Source organism: Strix aluco, chromosome 3 (genome assembly GCF_031877795.1).
Source record: "Strix aluco isolate bStrAlu1 chromosome 3, bStrAlu1.hap1, whole genome shotgun sequence".
In the NCBI taxonomy this organism is placed as follows: domain Eukaryota; kingdom Metazoa; phylum Chordata; class Aves; order Strigiformes; family Strigidae; genus Strix; species Strix aluco.
The window spans coordinates 11,733,089-11,752,809 of record NC_133933.1 but is presented as its reverse complement, the minus strand read 5'-3'; the positions used below and the strand labels follow the sequence as shown (position 1 = coordinate 11,752,809).

Below are 19,721 nucleotides of genomic sequence, written 5' to 3'. Positions count from 1 at the left end.
CCGAGGTTGGTTACCTGCCAGTGAGGCAGGTTACCTGTGCCCCAGCACCACAGGCCTGCTGCCTGCTGTGCTCACGAGACGCATCCAGCCACTAGCTGTTTCCCTCCCTTTTTGGGACCATTTTGAACTCTTTCTCTCCTGCGTCCTGCCATTATAGGGGGTCCTGGCTGCCTCACCCATGGGGAGCATGCAGCATCCCTGGGACAGGCTGCACAGGCAGCTGCCAGCTCCCTGCCCAAGTGTCCCTCCACTCCCAAGTGGGGCAGTGGAAGAAGCTGCTGATTTGAATTAGATCACTGCCAAGACAGATGTGTTTCTGTGTCCTCTCCAAGCTCATAGCAACAGCCTGTTTTCTACTCTAGAAAGAGGAGCAGTTGCTTTCCCTGTGTTTCAAGCGTGTGGAAACTGCTTTTGAGAACCAGAGTGGTCGCTCAAGCATCGAGATAACTGGACCACTTAATTACCATGGAAAATTAGTAACAGATCTAAATTACTGCTGCATCGTTTTTTGACTAATTCTCATCTCATTTCCCACTTCTTCAGAGTATCATGGCCACTCCCTGCAGGCCTCTCTGGCTGAAATCAGGGCTGATTGTCACATGAACAAGCATAGACAGCCCAGGCCTCTCCTTTGGCTCTGCCTGCAGGATGCTGGGCTATGAGAGGCTCTGCCTGCCATGGCAGTGATGTGGAGAGCAGAGTCCCGTGGGGAACCTACTGCCTTTGAGACATGTGAGCTTTCCTGCTAACAGCTTTGCTCCCTGGCACTCTGACCGCTTCTTGCTGGGACTACCCCATGGGCTTGTTTGTTGGGGTGGGGGAGAGATAGTGTGTGGTGTCCTCCATAGCCTTTTCTTGCTTGTTTAATGGTGACATTCACACCTGGTGAACACCAGGTGTACCAGAGACCTCTCTGGATATCCTAGGGACAGTGGTAGGTACAAAGATGCCCATCACTGCTGAGTAGTCTTCAGGAAGTCATAGTTTTGATTTTACAACCTCATGCCACATCTCTTTGGCACAGAGACCTGGGATACGGAAGGCTGCATTGTACCCAACTCAGCATTTTGCAGCTTTTACCAGCATGTATGTGTTTCTTTCAGCAGGAGCTAGGAAGCTTAGGAGAATTCACCCAACTTCTCCCCTCCATCCACAAATAAAATTGTTCTGCTGGATTGCTGAACAATGTCCTCAACAGGTAGTCTTGAAAGCTCCGTTATTTGCAGAGCTGTGCCTCCTAATGATTAATGCCTTACAGAAAAAAGAAGTTGAATAAGTGTTGTTGGTAGTTGAGTTATCGTCAGGGAAAAAATAAATAACATTTTCTTTCTTGCTAACGTAGCAACTATAATGTAAAAGGTATTACCGCAATCTTTTTCTCTCTAGAGCTCCTAGAAGTGGTGAGTGTTTCCTGATTAAGAGCAAGACAAGCAGGTCTCCTGCATGGCTCGCTGCATGAGCACATTTTCTCAAGAGCTTGGAAGATGAAGAAAGCAACATGGGGCAAAAAAATAAAGACACAACAGGCATCGGTTTGTTTTCATCTGTATAGTGGAAGTTCAGCCAAGGGGCATCTCATCACAGCTCTTACTGAAAGGCAAGACCAGGGCATTGCACAGGACTATAGCTTGAAGCAAGGGGCAAGGGAGCCATCTCAGCATTACACCGAGTAAGAAGAAATCTGTGCACCTCCCTACATCACTGGGAGTCACAAAGCCAGTAGTTTGCAAAAGCTTTCATTAATGCTCCCAAATAAGTCTGATAGCAAGCTGGGACATATTCGCACCACCAGGATCCAATCTATCCTGTGCTAGTGCAGCAATTTTACAGTGACTCAGCAACTCTCCACATTTCTAAATATCTCTGCAAACTCACGTTTCTGTAAGTGAGGAGCCTGCCAGGGGCTGTGGGCTGGGTCAGAGTGGCACACACTCCTGGTGATGACAGTGCCATGGACTACCACGGCAATTTTCATCAAGAGAACAGAGCAAGGCTGTACTCCACACTGTCATCTGTAAGGAACTCCTCTGAGTTAGAAATAAAGGAGGAGAAATAAATCCAACCTCAATGGAGAGGTTAGGAGGTGCAGGGAGAGAACCCTGTGGCAGTCCTCCATGTCCTGCATAGGTTTAGCCCTAAGTGTGGATAAGCATCCCAAGCCATTGCAACTTGCTTTACTTAAACTCTACCCATTTTAAGTGGGGGCAGGAAAATTTTGTAGGCAGATAGGTAAGTTTCAGAATATTTACAGCACCAAGAACAGGCTCCATTTTAAAAAAAAGGAGTTGAAGTGGACCTTGCTCTGGAAGTGTAGAGGCAGAGTTGGGGTGGGGGGGTGGAGTTGGAGCATCCGTGGGACTTGATAACAGTCGAAATTCAGCAGAAATGTTTAATCGTCCAAAAACTCATGAGTGAAGGACAGCAGCACAATAAAAACAGTGCCTGTGGGTAGTGGATGTAACAGTGCCTGGGTGATGAACAGGAAGGGGTCAGCATACTTAAGTTTGCCTCTGCTGTGTGGAAACTTGTACGGTCCTTTGCATGCAGGGGTTCAAGTCTAAGACATCTTTTGGAGTGGATAATCTTTGCCCTGAGATACAGACAGCAAACCTGAGCTAACAAGCATTGCTGTTCAGTCCAGTGAGAGAGGAGACTTGTCCCACACGGGAAGCTCCCCATTGTGGGGCAGGAGAGACAGAGAAGGCTCCTCTGCAGGGAGCCTGAAGGAAGAGGGCATGCAAAGAGGATCTGCAGGTGGGACCAGCACAGAGCAAGCCCCAAGTTGGATTATCACTATGAGTCATTTTGGGGCCTCAAGATGGCTCAAGGTGGATGCTGGAGGACCCCTAAGTCAGGTAGGATATGCTCCTGGTACAATGCTAATTCTCCTTCCCACCACTACCTGGAACTGCACACTCTTGGGGGTAGGTTGTGAGTGCTGGGAGGGGTGGAGAGCTGTCATAGTGCAGTACAACAGAACAAGGGCTGTTTTCAATCAAATAGATAAAAATACTGCCTTGGGGTTGATGCCCATAGACAGACAAAAACCTAGAGGCTGTGCTATAGCTGTGCAGAAATCAAGATGCTTGTCCATAGCCACAGCAGCTGGGGCAAGGGAACATGCTGTGCCAGTGCCTAAAATGGGGTTTCCAGATCTGGGTGGGACCCCAAGGCACTTCTCCCTTCCCCACGTCCTCTGATGCTGGCCATCCCACTAGCAGCACCTGGCTCCACCACCCAGCAGCACTCTACAGCACCCATTTTGGGAACCGTGTGCACTCCAGTGCCCTCTTTCACACTTCTAGAGAGAGGACCCCCAAGCTGGCGTTCACTTTGGGAGGGTGGGAAGGAGCCAAGGGAGCATGCAGGGCCTGCAGGAGAGAGCAATGAGCCACCCTGAGGGCACTGGATGCTCAGAGGCAGGGCTGGCCATTCTTGAGATGCTCCCGAGAGACAGCAAGACTCTTCAGAGACCCCTTGGATGCTCTCAGGGATGTGCTGTAGACAGCAAATCCTGCTAGTAACAGCAATCTTCTGGCTATCTTTGCTGACAACAGCTCCTGCATGGCCGGATGGGCACCTTTCATTTGCAGCATACCTTCCCCCTGCATGAGGGGTGCGGCTGGCTGGCGAGAGGCTCTTGGCACCTCTAGTTCCAAAAGGAGAAAGGCTCAAGTCCTTAAAAGGTGAGGAATCTCACTTTATTTATTGTCCCTTGGTGCTTTTTGCAAGAATACAGCTCCCTCTGGATCCTTTCCTGGGCAAGTCAATTTTTTACAAGATAAACAGGCTTTTCTGCAGCTGTGCTGGGCATGTGTATGTGTGTGTGTGGTTGGTCATTGCATGCTCAGAGAGGCCAGAGAGGTTCCCGGTGCTCTGCAAATATGCTTCCCCAGATGGTCCTGGGTGTCAAAGCCTACAGAAAAATAATGCAGGAGTTTTTCCTGGAATAATACCCTCAGACATTAAGTTTTCCCTCTTTTTCTCTCCGTCACTTTCTGGCTATGCCCAGCTCTGCCCCTTCGGGAATGCAGCTGTGCCTCCTCCTTAGGTACGTATACGGCCCCCAATACCATTGCACTTGATTCCTACCCAAGCATTTAAAAATAGCTGTAACAATAACACACGGGCTCTGGTTCTCTGCTCCCTGCCTGTAGCAGAAATAGCACAGAGAGTTAATAGACTGCATCCAGACTTGTGACCAGAAAGGGCTCAAAGCCTCCCTTTTCCCTTTTTCCTTTAAGGAAGTGATAAAAGAGGGGAGAAAGATGCACAAATGACTCTTGCAATGTCCCCTTGCCCCAGAGCCACCGCAGACTGCCTGGAAATGGGTGACACATGGGCAGGTGCATTGTTTGGAGAGGAGGGATTCCCATCTCTGGAGTGAGCAGTTCCCTGGTGCAGGCGGGTGGTAGCAGTTTGGGTGGGCTCAGTCCTGAGACGCTGCAGGTTTGCTGCTCCTGCTGACACCAAGGACATGCAGAGTCCTTGGCTCTTTTGCACCTTTTCTGTGTGTTCAGCTTGTGGCTGGAATTTGCCTCCACTCCTGTTGGCCCCTGAAGAGCTGGGGATATGGTTTTCTAAGATTCTTAGGGCTGTCACTGCCCCACGTGCTCCTTCCATTTGTCCCCAGGCGCTTTGCAGTGGCCTGTTGGGTTATTTGGATGTCTGTCTCTGAATGTCCTTTGCACCATGCTGCATCCTTTTCCATGGAAAGGTTTGCCTTTGGCTAGTGAGGTGATGAGAGGGAGTGAGAGCAGCCGGGACAGGTGGATGAATGGAGGCTGAATTTCTGGCAACCTCTCTGAGCCTGGGGCTTTATTGGAGATGCTCACTGCCCTTCCCTTGCGAGGGAGGGTGGGAAGGCTGGCAGGGATAAGGAGGAGATGGGAGAGCACTGGCATCAGACAGGGGACCTGGGGAGCCCCATGGGGCAGGAAGGCGCGAGGGCGAGACATGCCTGCGTCCAGGGGCTGAGCTCCCTCCTGCTGCTCCTGGCAGCATGCTGTCGGGTGCGAGTGTCTCGTAGAGGAGGGCAGTTTGCTTTTGTATTTGCAGGGTTTGATTTAAAGATTTGTTTGGTGCAGAAGACCAGGCATTATGCCCTTGCGAACAGAGGCAGGTGGCTGGGGCTCAGTGGAGCAGTCATTCCCCTCCTTGGCATGGCAAGGCAACAGCCAGGTAAAAAGGTCACTGCACATCTGTGGCCCCTCCATGAGCAACTGGGCAAATACACATCACGCTTTGCATAAGCTTGTTAAAGATGCTAAAAAGCACGTGGCTGGCAGAGAATAATTGCATAAACAAGGCTGGTGTTTACTGTGTGATTTAGGCCTTGTCCTAAGCAAGCAGTGCTCCATCATTCCCTTTGGAAAGCTCTGTAAGCAGAACAGTTATTTACTGCCTATTAAACTGAGCTGCTACACAAGTCCCATTTGACTTGTTAATGACTTCAGTGACTGCAATTCATTCTGAAGCAGCAAATGATGAGGGTAGAATACCAACATCACCTTTCAGTAGATGTAATTACTGGGTCCGGAGAGCTGCTTTGCTTTCATAATTCACTGCCTGGGAAAAGCATACGGACATGACTGACTGTGTTTGCCTGTGGCTTGAAGAGCATTGAAGACTGACCCACACTCATCCTGGCGGATGCTCAGCACCTCAGGTGAGAGTGGGGCTGGCTGCATGGATGGCAAAAAGCAGCATAGGGTGTGGGGAAGGGCCAGGTTTGCATGAGAGCAGCCCAGAGATCATGTTAAATCCTCTGGCTGCTGGGGTGCATTAGTTACCTGCTCTGCCACACATCCCCTCACATCAGCAGATGGGAATTTTACTGCCTCTGGGCCTCTACAGACATGGTCATGCTGCCACAAAATCAGTCGCATCCTACCCTCTCTCCTTTTGCTCATTTCTAGTCCGGAGCTTGTAAGTCAGACATTGCTGTTGGTGCCAGTCTGACCAGCTGTGCAGCCCCATCCTGACCCTGAGCAGCAGATGGTCAAGAAGGTGGGCAGGAGCACGGGCAGGACCCCAGGAGCACGGGCAGGATCCCAGGACCCCTCATGGGGAGGAGCAGGGAGAGCCTTGCCAGACAAAGGCAGCATTTGCTGGGGCCCTATCTCCAGAGCTGGTGTTGGGAGTTCAGCTGTCAGAGTGGGACCTTGGAAGCATGGCAGGGAGGGTTTATTTGGGGACAGCTCAACAGATGCTGGATGAAACACAGGGAGGTGCAACATCCCTGGGCACGTAGAGACTTTTCCCCTTCTCAGTGCTGGCTGAACTCTGTCAAGCCCCGTGGGTCAGAAACAGCCCACGGCACCTGGACTGGGGCACGGGCAGGCAGCTGCCCAAAGCAGCCCGAGCTCCCGTTTTGCTTGGCAACCTCATGGGGTGTCTCAGATCTGCTTTTGCACCCCTGGGCCCTACCCCTGTACTGCATCTCTTGCATTCCTACTTACCATTATCTAGTGGCTTAACCCAGCACAAGTCACCATGAGGCTGGAAGAACAGGAGCACTTCTATATAACTGGAGGATACAAGTAGAAAGAGCTGCTAAGTACCTTGGGGGCATATGCATGGGTCTCCCCAAGTCTAGGGCAAGCCAGTACTGACAGGGGACCCATCACAGGAAGAGCTCCTGGCTCCAGAAGGGTTGCACTGCAGCTTTGTCCCTGGGCAGTTTCCTGCATCCCCCTGAGAGCTGGGCCAGCACACTGAGCCTGAGGCACAATGGAGATGGAGCAGGAGGAAAGCAGTGAGATGGGGCAAGAGTGGGCATTCAGAGACCCTGTTGCCCCCTGTCAGTGGCAGAAACACAGTGAAAGCAAACCAATGGGTAAAAAAGAGATGGGTACAACGTGAGGAGAGACAACAGGAGGGGAGGGAGGGGTTTTCCATAGAGAATATGGAGGAGCACTACTGGATCCATCAGGAAACATTACAAACTTTATTTGTCTGTGCATTGTGAACCATCGATAAGGATCATCACAATCAGTGGACTCACTGCCTATAGTGGTGGGCAATACACACAAAGAAAAATCAATGAAGCCAAACAGATGAAAATGAAATCATTGTACATAAAGGTAACCATAAACCTGAACAACCTGTGCCTGTGTTTGATTCTTCCCCCAAAACAATGAGAAACAAAAAGAAAACCCCCAAACCCCATTAAAAGGGAAAAGAAGGCTTGAGAAGAAAAAATAACCCCACAACTTCACATTCCTAGATAAAATCTTACAACAGGTTAATTAAAATTTCCACAGATTGTTCAAAATGAGTACAAATACCCCCAGCCAATCAGTTACAGTACAAGTGTCAGATGTGGTTTTCAGCCGGGTGGGAAGAGCTCACCAGTGGCTGTGCAGGCTGGGCATTTGCGTGGCTGGGACTCCAGGAAGCTACTGAAGGGTGTAGGGTAAGAAGATGTCTCTCAACATCAGTGCACAATGTCATCCCTGTGCTGTGCTCAGGGGAGCTCTACACCCACACTCTCCTGGGCTCGGCTCTCTATCTCAGCCCACGCTGCTGGAGTCAGGGGGTGATGCTGAGTTACACCTCCCTATCTCATCCTTCCCATCGATTCAGATTTGTACAGTGCAAAATGTGGCCTTTTTCCTTGGGGGACACTTCCTGGTTATTATCCTCAGTGGCATGGGAGCTCTGTTACGGCCCTTCAGCCTCTATGCTGAATTATTCTGCCTCCAAATGGCTGTAGGGAAGGACCAGCTTTGGGGACTGATCCTGATGGCTTAACGCTTAGAAACAGGGGCTGTCACTAGACCTCTGGGGACACAGGGAATAGCAGGAGGCCAAGGGGTTTTGAGGCAGCCACCAGCTATAAAGGCAGAGGCAGGCGAGGTGCTGAGAGCCAGCCATGCTCGTCCCCCTTGGGTTTGGACGCTGCTCTTCCCACTCAGGCTTCCTGGGACCTTGTGTAAAACCTCTTGTGGGCGGTGGAGGCCTTCAGGATGTCCTGGACTGGCCACTGTCAGGGGGTGATTCCGACCATGCAGGGGGATGGAGCCTGCAGTCACTGGGGTGTGGGCTTTCCTCCCCTGAAAACCTACATCTGCATGGCTGTTACTGCTTCTTGTGGACCCACGTGTGGAGCAATAAATGGGGACAGTTTTCCCTCCTTTTACTCCCACTAAGAGGAAACAAACAAATGAACAAAAACCTATGGCAAAACTAAACTAACTAAAATAAATAAAACCTGGTGAAAAGAAAACACTTGTATCTGCAATGCTCAACCCACACGGCTGGAAGGACTATCGCTATAGGATGCTATATACAGATAGGGTTCATTTCATTCATGCAAATGTTACAAGTACCACGACAGCATGCCCGAGGAGGCAGATGAGGCAGGAGGAAAGCCCCCGCTGCTCCACGCAGCCTCGGCTTAGGACACTGGACACGAGGTTGCGGCGGCACATCCCTGAAGCATGGAGGGGGGGAAAGGCAAGGGGCATGTTGGGGGGGAAATGCTAGTTGTACACACACCAAAACAAAAAACCCCAAAACAACCTCAAATCAATGACGAAAACGGTTTGTGTTCTATCCTTAGAAAGCTCCCAATTTCCCCTTGTCTTCAGTCTGGTCTCGCTTCTCTCCAACAGGGCCAGAGGGCATGTTCCCGAGTGGCAAAGGCAGGCAGATGGTGGTTGGAGATCAGGACCCTTGCTTTCCTCTCCTTCCCTTGCCCACTGCTCTGTTTCTCACCAGCTACTCTGGCCTTCCCTGTACCAACACGCCCCAGTCGCCTTCGCATCCATCCTCCTGGGGGGCCGGCAGGCAGGAGAGAGCGATGGGAAAGGCTCGGTGGCTATCAGCTGCTCTTGTTGGTAGAGTTGCAGAGAGGGCCCTGCCGCTGGGCTCCTGGCCGGGACCGCTGCCCAGGAAGGGGCCCTGCTGGCTTTGGGGTCCTGCCTAGTTCAAAGGATGCTCCAAAGCTGCTTTCCGTCAGCAGGTGTGTGAACATGGCAAATCTCTTTTATTCTTTCTCTGTTCATTATACACGGCATTATATCTATATCTATACCTATATATCACTCTATATAGATACATATAGATATATATATATTTACTATCTCTGATTGTCCCTTTAGAAGCCCTTTATGTGGCAGTAGGCTTCCAGAGATGAGAAGAATATGTACAAGAGCCAGAGGAGGATAAAGAGTGAGGATGTGAGCAGCTTGGAAGTCCGCGGCCCGCCCAGCTCACCTCCAATCTCGGGTCTCCGCCGGTAGAGCAGCACGCCCACACTGATAAAAGCAAAAATGGTGAAGAGGGTGACAGAGAAGGCCAGGGTGCCGGGCGAGACTTGGAAAGCTTGTCCGTGTGCCGCATGGTAGATGGCTGCAATCGACCAGGCCACCCCGATGCCCAGGAAAACGTTCACGGCATTGCTCCCGGTGACGTTCCCGATGGAGGCATCTGCATACTGGTCCTGCGTCGCTGCTACTTTGCTGGCAAATGTGTCTGCAAAGGGAAGGCAGAGAGAATCCCTCAGGAAAGGGCCAGGTAAGGAGGGACAGCAGCAGGCAGTGTGGGGACAAATGTCAATGGCATCACTTGGGGAATGAAGATAGTGGATAAAGGGACAGGGTACAGCCCCATCTATGGGCACTCCCAAGGAAGGACACATCTAGCCAGAGCCAGAGTGACTATCAGGGTCTAAAAATGCCCAGGAGGGAAATCTCAGTGTCCAGAAATATTGTGTTTCCCCCAATATGGCCCCAGATGCCCCATGGTGCTTCAAGCAAAAGACAACACTTCCCAGTGCTACACTGTGTTGGCCCCTTCTCCCACATCCACTAATTTGTTGACTTGCAAAAGAACTGAAAAGCCTGGAAAAGTTTTGTGGGAGCCACAATGGTTTGTATCTATTCTTCAGGTCCTCTGAAGTTTTGTATTTGTATTTGTGTCTCTCCAAGACCTTTTGCTTCACTGAAGTCCAGTGTCTGGTGCAGACCCTGACACTCTGGTAAACAAGTGGTCATCTCTCACCCCTTAGGGAGAAAAAAAACATGCAGGTGGGTGTACGCTTGTCCAGGTGCTCCACCAGCTTTAATACTGGTGGTGAAAGAGCTGTGATAAAACTTGGCTGGCCTTTTACATGGCAGATCTTGTATCAAGTAGACCAGCACGCCACTGCTCTGCACTGTAGGGAAGTGCTGATTTTACATCCAAACCCACTCTGGATCTGCAGGGGTGGTGAGCAGGAGAGGGGATTAGCATCTGGGTTTTGTCTAGGTGAGCACTCTCAGCTAACGATGAGAAGATGAATCCTTAACACATCTGCACCCCCAGATCACCTTGGGTACAGGCAGCAGAGTGTGGCTCAGAAAAAGAAAATAGTGAGGTCAGATTTCATGTTTTTTAATTCTGTAGACTTTCCTTTAACGCTCCTTCCCAGTGGGGCTCCAAGCTGAGACGGTGAAGACCTGGCACGAAGATCCACTTTCATGTAACAGGGAGGGCTGGGCACAACAAGAAGGGCCATTTTCAGCAAAGAAATCAAAAGCTGCTTTATTTTTTAAAAAAAGGTCCCATGGAAATGCATCTGACTGCTGAGGGAAGGGAAAGGTATTTCCCCTTGTTCTCAGCCTTGATCATGGTGCAGTAATAGGGTTGGGGGATGGTCCTGATGCCCCTGTGGCTCTCCATCTGCCACTGTGGGAGGAGGGATGGGGCAATAGTCGTAGTGTGGAAACAACCATGTGGCACTTCTGCAAGCTTCAGTGGTGCTTTTAGTGCAGGGAAGGTCCCTGTTGGTCTTGATTTCACTGTATGTTCATCTGATGACTGCCCACCTTCTGGAAAGCAGGTGTGGAGGAGCCAGCTACCACCCAGATAACACAACATGGTCTGCTAGTTCAAGTAAGAGTAGCCAAATGTATCCTAAAAAGAATTTCTTAAACAACACCTTTTGTCAACAAAAGTAGGAAGGAAGATTTTCGCTGTCAAGGGTGTGAGACAGCCCTGCCAATCTCACACCTAAAAACTCTAGTGCCAGAGGTCTAAAAAATGCTCCTTCTTCTGTTCCTTGCCCAAATCTGTTCTTCCTTTTGGTTCTGCTGCTTCTTTTTTGAGCTCTGATAGCATTAGGACAATTTCAAGATCTTTGAGCACCTGAGTGCTGATCACTGGAAGTCTGAGGGTGTCAAGAGGGAAGGTGTGACTGACATGAAGGGTAGTTGTGTTGGGTTGTCCGGGAACCAGGCTCTGTCTGGCCAGCACAGCCCGTGGAAGAAGGTGAGTGAAAGGCACAGGCCCTCTCACATAAGCTGACAGGCGACTTCCCAGAGCAACCATGTCACTGCGACCATCCTCTCCAGTGCACCGGCTCATCCCTAAGAGAGGCCCTTTGCTGAGCCAGCAGAAAAGGAGGCTGGGTTGAAGCAAGTCAATGTGCAGGAGGAAAAAGTGGCATGTAGGTATGGAAACTCCTGGTTTTTTCTCTCCCTGGTCAGTGTTCCGTCTCTGCTGTCTTCTGAGGCTGGGTGACCACTTGATTAGAGACACATCTCCAAACATTTGTGGGGTCAGGGCCTTCTAGGGGCTTCACAAATTGCATTTTGAGCAGCTTCCCCAGCTCAGCAACCTCACCTTGATCCATCTGAACCAGGTCTCATACAAAGGTGTCTGTGCTTGGCAGTGTGCCCTGAATATGGACTAGCACCTAACTCACCTGGGAGGCAAGATTAAAGGAGCAGACGCTCAGAAAGAAAGCCCAGGACTGTCAAAACAGGCAGCATTTTAATCAAAGACCAGTTTCCTACTCTGAGAGTGGATGCCATGGAGGCTGTCCACAGAACTAGATACTTTACAGTCTTTGCAAGGCGAAGGTCCTTGAAATAGTTTTCAGGGGACTGGATCCACATCCTGGTTCAATCCTCCCGGCCCATCTGAGACTGAAAAACAACTTCCACATACACCTCAAATCTGTCCTTGGGGGTCCTGCAGAGCACAGCCAAGGACCTCACTGTGCTCAGATTTCCCAGCCCAAACCCAAACCTAGACTGGGCAGAGATGGACATTTACAACAAACCATGCTGTTGTCCTTACCTGGCACTGATGTTCCCAGTGCAACAAACACGACCGCGGTGACGGAGTCCTTCAAGCCAATGGTGCAGCCAAAGTGGGATGCCAGGTCGCCAATGAAAGCTGTCAGGAGGCCGATCATAAGGATGGAGACGACGAAGCAAGCCCAGCCATTCCAGTAATCTGTCGGAGGCACGAAGGCAAAAAGGACCTTCCAGAAGACGGTCAGAAAGTGCATCACGTAATCGAAGCAGGAAGGCAGCTTCTCCTCCCCACATTCATCGTCATCGTCATCTTCCCCTGGAGAAAACCACCAGTGCCTGATTAGACTCGCCCATACTGGGGGAGGTTGGGCAAAGCTCCTCTGCATATTGCAGCCCCCCAAATGCTGTCTCTCATGATTTGGGCCCTAGAAGGTCTTGACTTCCAAATATCTTATTTTCTGGGCAATCATCAGAGGGGCTTGACAGCCTTTCCTGTCCCCTTCCCGTGGCACAGAGAGACCCTCCAAAGGCATTGGTCTTGAAAACCAACCTGCACTTCAGAAAATGCAGAGCCTCATGCCAGCACCTCTGCCTGAGTTTGACCATCAGATGCTTTCTACGTCTCAGCCCCTGCTCAGGAGCCCTTTCCTCAGAAGATGTGGAAAATGACCGGCCTCACACTAGCTGGAGCTGATTGGGGCAAGTGAACTCATCAAGAATAATATGTGCCTCATGGAGACTCCCCTAAGGAAGCCCTTTCTGAGCTGCTTTTCACAAGTGCCTGCAATTGCTTCCAGCTCTCTGGAAAGATGGCTGGTTTTGGTGGCTGCTGAGCTGCTAGGTCTGGCACGTCACCTTCTCTTCAAACCAGCCATGAAGAATACCTGCCCTAAAATCTCCCTGGTCCATCACTGCTTGTTGGCCTTCCCTGTTGCATTTCCCTGTCCCTTCATGTGCCTCCCTATGAGCTCTGGCTGCCCATTCTTTCAGTCTGGTCTGACCCAGGTCAGTGGGCACCCCTTGCACAAGCAAATGCTTTCATGTTTGCACCCCTTCCAGGTAGCTGTCAAGCACCCCCAGGTCATGAGCCAGCTACGGGGCATCATTTGTCACAGCAAAAATGCATTTCCTTCTCCTCTTTATTTTCTGTCCCTGATCCAGGTCAGTGCTTCACTTCTCACCAATCTGTTGTTAAAGCCTTGCAGAGGTCACTCTCCCAGCGTGAGCCTGCCAGCGGTCCTGGCCCTATCTCTGCTTGCCAGGCACACTGTGTGGGTTGGACCCTGGCTCTCCTGGTGCTGTGCTGAGTGCTCAGCCCCACACAGCGCACTGCTGCTCACAACTGTGACCTCTGTAGCACCTGCAATACCGGGGTCTCCAATACAGAGGAAGAGTTGGAGATGTGAGTCCTCGTGCCCATCCTGCTTGATGTCCCAGGGACTCTCAGAGCCTACGTGTCAGCTGCTGCATGTCCCCAAAGGCTCTTGGGGAGTTATGCACCCAGTCATGCCCCCTGGACATGCAGGCTGGCTTGTGCCCGGAAGCTCTCCTATGGGTCATGGGGAAAGAGCTCAGCAGATGTTGGACTGTCCTGGCCCTCTTCCCCAGTTCCTCAGCCCTTTCCCCCTGCACTGGCCCAGCACAACTTCATCTTGTTGGTCCCAGCAGGACCATGGGGATCCAGGCAAGTGTCTCAGTTTCTCCCTTCCCTGTTCCAGGCGTTGGCACCTCACCTGTCTCTAAAGCCACTTGCCATCCAGCCTCCAGGGAGTCCCAATTGTGCGGGGCTGACCCTGCCAGTGAGCCCCTTGGGGCTGGTGACCTCTTGCCTGACTCCAGCAGCTCTGGCAAGGCATCTTGTGGGCCCACTGGCCAGCCTGTCCTCTGCGTGGGCTGTGTGGCGAACATGGAGCTCCCCCAGCCTGGCACAGTACACAACGTCAAAGTCATGGCACAGCCAAAAACTCCTCCTGCTCATGCTGGAACCACCCCCAGGCATGAAGGGGAGATGACGCTTTTCCAGTGAAATCAGTGGGAGCCTTCCTGCTGCCCTCAAGGGACAAGGATGGATTTCTAAGTCATGGACATCGGTGATTCCAAGGCTGTTGTGAGTTGTGTTAAAGACATTCGGGTTGGTGATTTGTCACTGTCTTTGATGAATTTTTTTCCCTCCAAGGATGTGGACCACTAGATCTCCCTGCGTGGCTTTTGGCAGAAGCTCCTTACCAAGAGGAGGACGCAATGAGTGAGCCTGGCACTCCTTTCCAGGAGGACACCTCAGGATGGCAGAAAAAAGGGACCAAGTCCCAGAGTAGCCAAGAGCACCCAGTGAAACTTGAGTCTCTGTGCTGCTCTACCACAGTGGGCGAGGGGACAAGGTCCCACCTTGCCCAACACTGGGTTTAAGGGGATGATGGCTCTGTGTCTGGGAAAAGCTGTTACTCCTGGCAGCCGCAGTACTGATCAGTCTGGCATAAGCTTTTGAATGAGACTGTGCTGTTTTTATCTGCCCCACTGCTGGCCAGTGTGAACACTCCTCCTTTCACACCTTCCTCCACAATACGGATGTTTGATTGAATAACAAAATGTATAAAACCTCCCACAGAAAGAATATAAAATGCTCTTGCTGTACACTGTGTACCAATACGTGGGTATCAATTAACCCCATGTTCAAATGGTGGCTCTGTGCCATGACAACAGAGTTACTGGGGGAAGCTGCTGGCGAGCTGCTTGCTCTGTTGCTGCTCATAACAACAATTGCTTTCTGCCTCATCACAAAGGTGGCAATGAAAAGCCAACTGGGGGATCAAGAAATGGCATCCTTCCTGGGAAAGTGGCAGCCAAACCCTGTGCACTGAAGTTTCACCTCTTGGCTATTCCCCTTTGTGGTCCTGCAGAGAGCGCACGCAGCACACAGGAGCAAGAAAAGGAAAATTCCCAGGGATCACCCAGATTGTGATTATCCTCAAGAGTTCTGGTAACCTGTAAGGGGAGTCAACCTGCTCTTGGTTTGGCCCAGCTCCAGTACATGTCAACCTTGCACTCTGCTGGGATTCTTGGGGCTCTCAGCAGAGATGCAGCTGCAGGGGAGAGGGTAGTGATGTAGCCAGTGAGAGCAAGGCAGGAGGAAACCTCTAATGCAGATATCTGTCTGTACACAGGGGATATGGCATCCCACATGAGGGCTGGGGTGAAGCTGGAGGGGATTCAGTGGGGCTACCAAGATGATTGGAGCCTGGAGGATGTTGCCTGTGAGGAGAGGTGGAAGGAGCTGACTTGGTGAATCAGGAGGAGGGGAGGTTGGAGGGGACCAAGCAAAAGCCTACTGCGACTTGGAGGGCATGTACAGAAAGGATGAAGTGAAACTCCCCTCTGCACTGACAAGCAACGCAACAAGGGGAAATGGCCACAAACTGCAGCTTCCATGGTAACATCAGGAGAAACGTCTTCTCCAAAAGGGTGGTGCAGCCCCAGGACACATACCCTGGCTGATGGACATAATCTTTGGAGGTTTTCAATATTCAGCTAAATAAAGCCATGACCAACCAGGGGAGAGTCCTACTTGACACCCTGCTGGGGTGCAACTTTGCACACATTGTTTGGCTTCAAAGCACCTTTGTAGATCAAGACCAAGACATAAGATACAGGCAGTGGGAAAGTTGATGTTTCTACAATAACTTGATGGAAAATTATGTGTTGCTTGGCTTTAAACTCACTATGGCAGAAACAGTAGCTAATCAGTGGCAAGGTGTCATTATTTTGGCAGATATAAATACCCTATTCCTATGCATTACTGTGAAAACACGGAACAATTTTTCAGCCTGGGAAGCCTATGCCGGCCTGTTTTTTTTGCTTGGTGCACAAAGGCTGGTACTGGCAGGATACACCGTGCTATGCTCACACTATAATTTTGCAGCAGGTATTTTAATCCTCTCCCAAGCTTCATGGCAGCAGGTCTGTCATGGATCTAAATCTTGATGGAGGTGATAGACTGAAAAATGAACATGAGTGCCACTGTCACAATACTCGTCCAGATCTGTCTATCATTTTGTTAAGCAGCAATAATGTCTCTCTTTTGAAGAGCTGGCCAGATCCTGTGAAGGTGCCTTGAAACACAGAGTGAGGTTGGATGGTGACCCAGGGGTGCATTCAGGAACAGGCTCACAAACCCCAGGATGTTTTTGCTGTGCAAGAAACTTTATGGGCTGTTGGGTACACACTGAAGGTGGTGATGAGTGAGGCCCCAGCTCAGCCCTGTGGACAGTATGTGGACAGTATAGCATGGCGTGGCACAGACTTGCTTGCACCTGCACTGCCCTTCCAGAGACTTGGCCTGCTGCTCCATTGCTCGACCTCCCTGACAACATTGCTGCCAGTTGCTCACTGGGTGGGAAATGGGGTTTTAATGTTTCTTTTCTCAGATGGAATGTTACATTTTGAAGTGGGAATGTGTGACTTTCACCTGCTCCCCATGGTGGGCTGCAGGAAAAAACTCAAACCCAAACTCCAGTGTTTGAGGCATTTTAACTTGCTTGGCACAAAGCTTGAGGAGCTAAATCCTGGCAAAATAGTAGGTCCAGAGCTCAGAGACAAACTACTGTCCCCCAGCTGCAAGGGACAGATCATGTTCACCGAAATATGCCATGTTTATTAAATGTTTGTTAATCATCCTGTTAGCACTAATGGTGGCTGGATATAACGGTGGCAAAGGGGCTTTCACATAACCGCAGTCTTTACATGTGTTGCAGAGATGGGATCCAAGTACCAGTGATTACCTTCGCTTTAATATTGGATGCAATTAAATCATTGATTCTGGCATAGATTAGTTTAGCCGTATTAGATACAAAACCTGCAGCAAGGATTGTCTTGCATGATATGTTCATACTGTATCTGAAATAATGGGAGGCTCCTGGCTGGAGGCTCTAAGAATAACTATGCTACAAGAGGAAGGATCACAATTTGAGGAGATAGCTGCTGCACAATGTCCTGTCCTCATTTTCAGAGGTGGATGGTAAATGGTACAGCCATCACTTTTAATTACTTTGTGCTGGGCAGAGGTTACTCTGTACAGCAGAGCTCGAGGTAGGCAGTGTGAGTGTTCCTCCATGCATTTCAATGCACAATTAGCTAGATAAGCTCAGATTGCCTTCCCCAGTGATTTAATTTAAGCTGGTTGATTTTGCCCTAATTGTGTGCACACACAGAGTCCAGGCTGGGCTGTGAGGTTGTAACATCCAGCTGGTGAGTTATAGTGTCTCCAGCTGTTAAAACCACATCTGGAGGAGACCTTCTTTCTTTCACCTTCCACACATGTGGGAATGCTAATATATCTTGTACTGGGCATACTAGTAAACACAGCACTGGCACATGTGAGAACAGTACACAGGGCATTTCTGAGGGAAAGGCAATTCTCCAAGAGAGGGAAGATCAGATATGCTCTGATATGACTACAGATATCATGTGCTGTGGCAGCTATTGGGCTGCTGAGCCATAACCTCCAGTCACAGCTGGCTGGAACAGGAGGAGTTTCTGAAAGCAGGGGTGAAGGGCAAATTTTGGCCCACAGAGAGAGGGATTCAGTGGCTGTATTCACGGCTTGGCACTCTTGCTACCATGTTGTCCTCACTGCAGCAGTATGGGGAGCACCAGCGATGGGGAGCACTGCTGCTTCACACCAGCATCACTTATGCTGCTCTGAATTTAAACACGGCGTTCGCCTCCCAAATGTCTCTCACTGAAATGACTTTTCCCCTCTGCCATCTGGTAACAGCTAGGGTGTTTCTCTGCCGGGTGCTACAGACGCACTTAATGCAGGAGGTTTCCTACACATCAGACAAGGTGGTCTCACGAAAGGGTTTATATCAGCTGTCTTATTTATGCAGACTCTGTAAATAACTCTGCCACCTGTTTTGCCTCCTGCTGCTCAACTATGGTCTGTATTACTGATACAGCCAAGCTGAGACATGAGCCAGGTTCATCATAATTCACCTGGAGCTATGGTCCGAACTCACCTGCGCTGACAGTAATAGCCTCAATAAACTGCTCCCTCCAGCTGTTTGTGCCAACCACCAGGGCCAGGTTCGTCTTCTTAATGAGCTTGTCCACTGTGTTCTGTGGATGGAGATGCAGAGGAGAGAATTAGGGGCTATTGGGCTGGAGATGCTGGGCTAAAACCTACTGGTGCTAGTGCTTACAGCCATGCACTTATGGAAAAAGCTCAGCAGATTTTAAGCTCAGGTTAAGAGCCCCAGTAGCAAAAGCAAATGTAAGTACTTGCAATTCCCCTCACTGCTGCTCAAAAGACCTTTTGAAACCTGATCATGATGGGAGTTTGAACCATCTCAGCGCAGGTTTAACAGCAAATAGTGCCGAGGTGCCACAGCTCCAATTGTTCCCAATGCCTTGGGAAGAATTTTTACTGGGCTGCTTCAAAGCACTTAACTGGGACTTAATCAAGGCCCATTTGCAGAGCTGGGCTCTACCTCTCTGTGCTGCTCAGGAGCTGAAGCTCAGCACGGCAGGGAAGGTGCTGCGGCAGCAGCGGGTAGGAGATGCTCCTGGGCAGGCAGCCTGAGGGCTGCCTGCATGCTGTGATGCCTCAGATGCACGCTGACGGAGGGCACCAAAACCACAGGAGGGAGGCAGTCACTGCTGTGACACAGTAAGCATGGTCTATTATTTTTATACTGCAGAAAAACGGAAAAGATAATGAAATGGCCAATTTTCAGCTCTTGGTCTGGCACACGCATTCACAGCAGCTTAACTTCACAACCATTACTTTCATTTAGGGTATCAGCCCTTTGTGCTGGAAGTCCCAGGCTCGGTGCTCACTCAAGACCACCTGTAAGTAGGACCTGGGTATAGCACTTCACTATGAGAATGAGGTTATATTTTAAAGCAACCTGCAGCATTTTGGAGCCCAGTCAGCTCTTAGGCTCACCACATTGATGTTCTTATATAATAGTAACCACAAACAGTCTGGGATCATCCCCCAAGGACCATGGCTGTGGGCTAACAGACAGAGTGAGGATCAGACTGTATTTTAACCCACTGCCATCTCACTGGAGTGACCCTCACCCTTTCATTATGCCTTGGCTCAGCTACCTTTCAAAGTGTCCCTTGGTCCTGCTCTGAGACCTTGTGATATGAGGAGCTGCCTCATTTTGCTACGATACCATCAACACATGCTTGCCAATGCTGTGCAAATCCAAAAGGAGGGTCCCCAGCTTGAGGGGAAGAACAGGGACAGAGGGCATGGACAGTACCTTGAACTCGTAGGATTCCTCAATGATGACTTCGAGCTTGGTGTGCTCTCCCAGGACTGGGCGTCCCATCTCTGCGATCCGACGCTCTTCCTCCTCCTTGCTGGTCAGTGGCTGCTTTTCTTCGTTCTCCTCTGCAAAGCAAAGAGCCCATCGGTGAGCCAGGCCCAGCTGGTCACTCCCTGGAGCTGGCTTCCTGTCAGAGGAGGAGGTCAGGAAGCCTCCGGGTGGGAGTGTGAGTAACAGAGCAGCTGAGGAGGAGGAGCAGGTCAGGGAGAAACAGACAAGGTAGTTTTGCTGGGAAGTGCTAGCAAGAGGTCTGCAACTTATCCAACCTCAGAAGGAGTCCAGTTCACCTTCAGTGCTGGGGAAAGGCTTATCACCTGTACCTCCTGCCTCTCCCACAGGGATGCTAGGAGGGGACAGATCA

At 50.5% G+C, this 19,721-nt stretch overlaps 1 protein-coding gene across 7 annotated transcripts in view; it reads right to left on the bottom strand.

The window, feature by feature from the left end:
- Nucleotides 1-6,926: 6,926 nt before the first annotated feature.
- Nucleotides 6,927-19,721, bottom strand: part of SLC8A1 (solute carrier family 8 member A1) — a 152,335-nt gene continuing 139,540 nt past the window's right edge. For all 7 annotated transcript variants that reach the window (XM_074817366.1, XM_074817362.1, XM_074817367.1 and 4 more), the window contains 4 exons: nucleotides 19,295-19,425; nucleotides 18,041-18,140; nucleotides 12,070-12,345; nucleotides 6,927-9,480 (listed from right to left, as the gene is read on the bottom strand). In XM_074817366.1, the coding sequence (XP_074673467.1) occupies nucleotides 9,104-9,480; nucleotides 12,070-12,345; nucleotides 18,041-18,140; nucleotides 19,295-19,425 (884 nt within the window). In that variant the 3' untranslated portion in view covers nucleotides 6,927-9,103. The remainder of the gene's footprint in view (nucleotides 9,481-12,069; nucleotides 12,346-18,040; nucleotides 18,141-19,294; nucleotides 19,426-19,721) is intronic.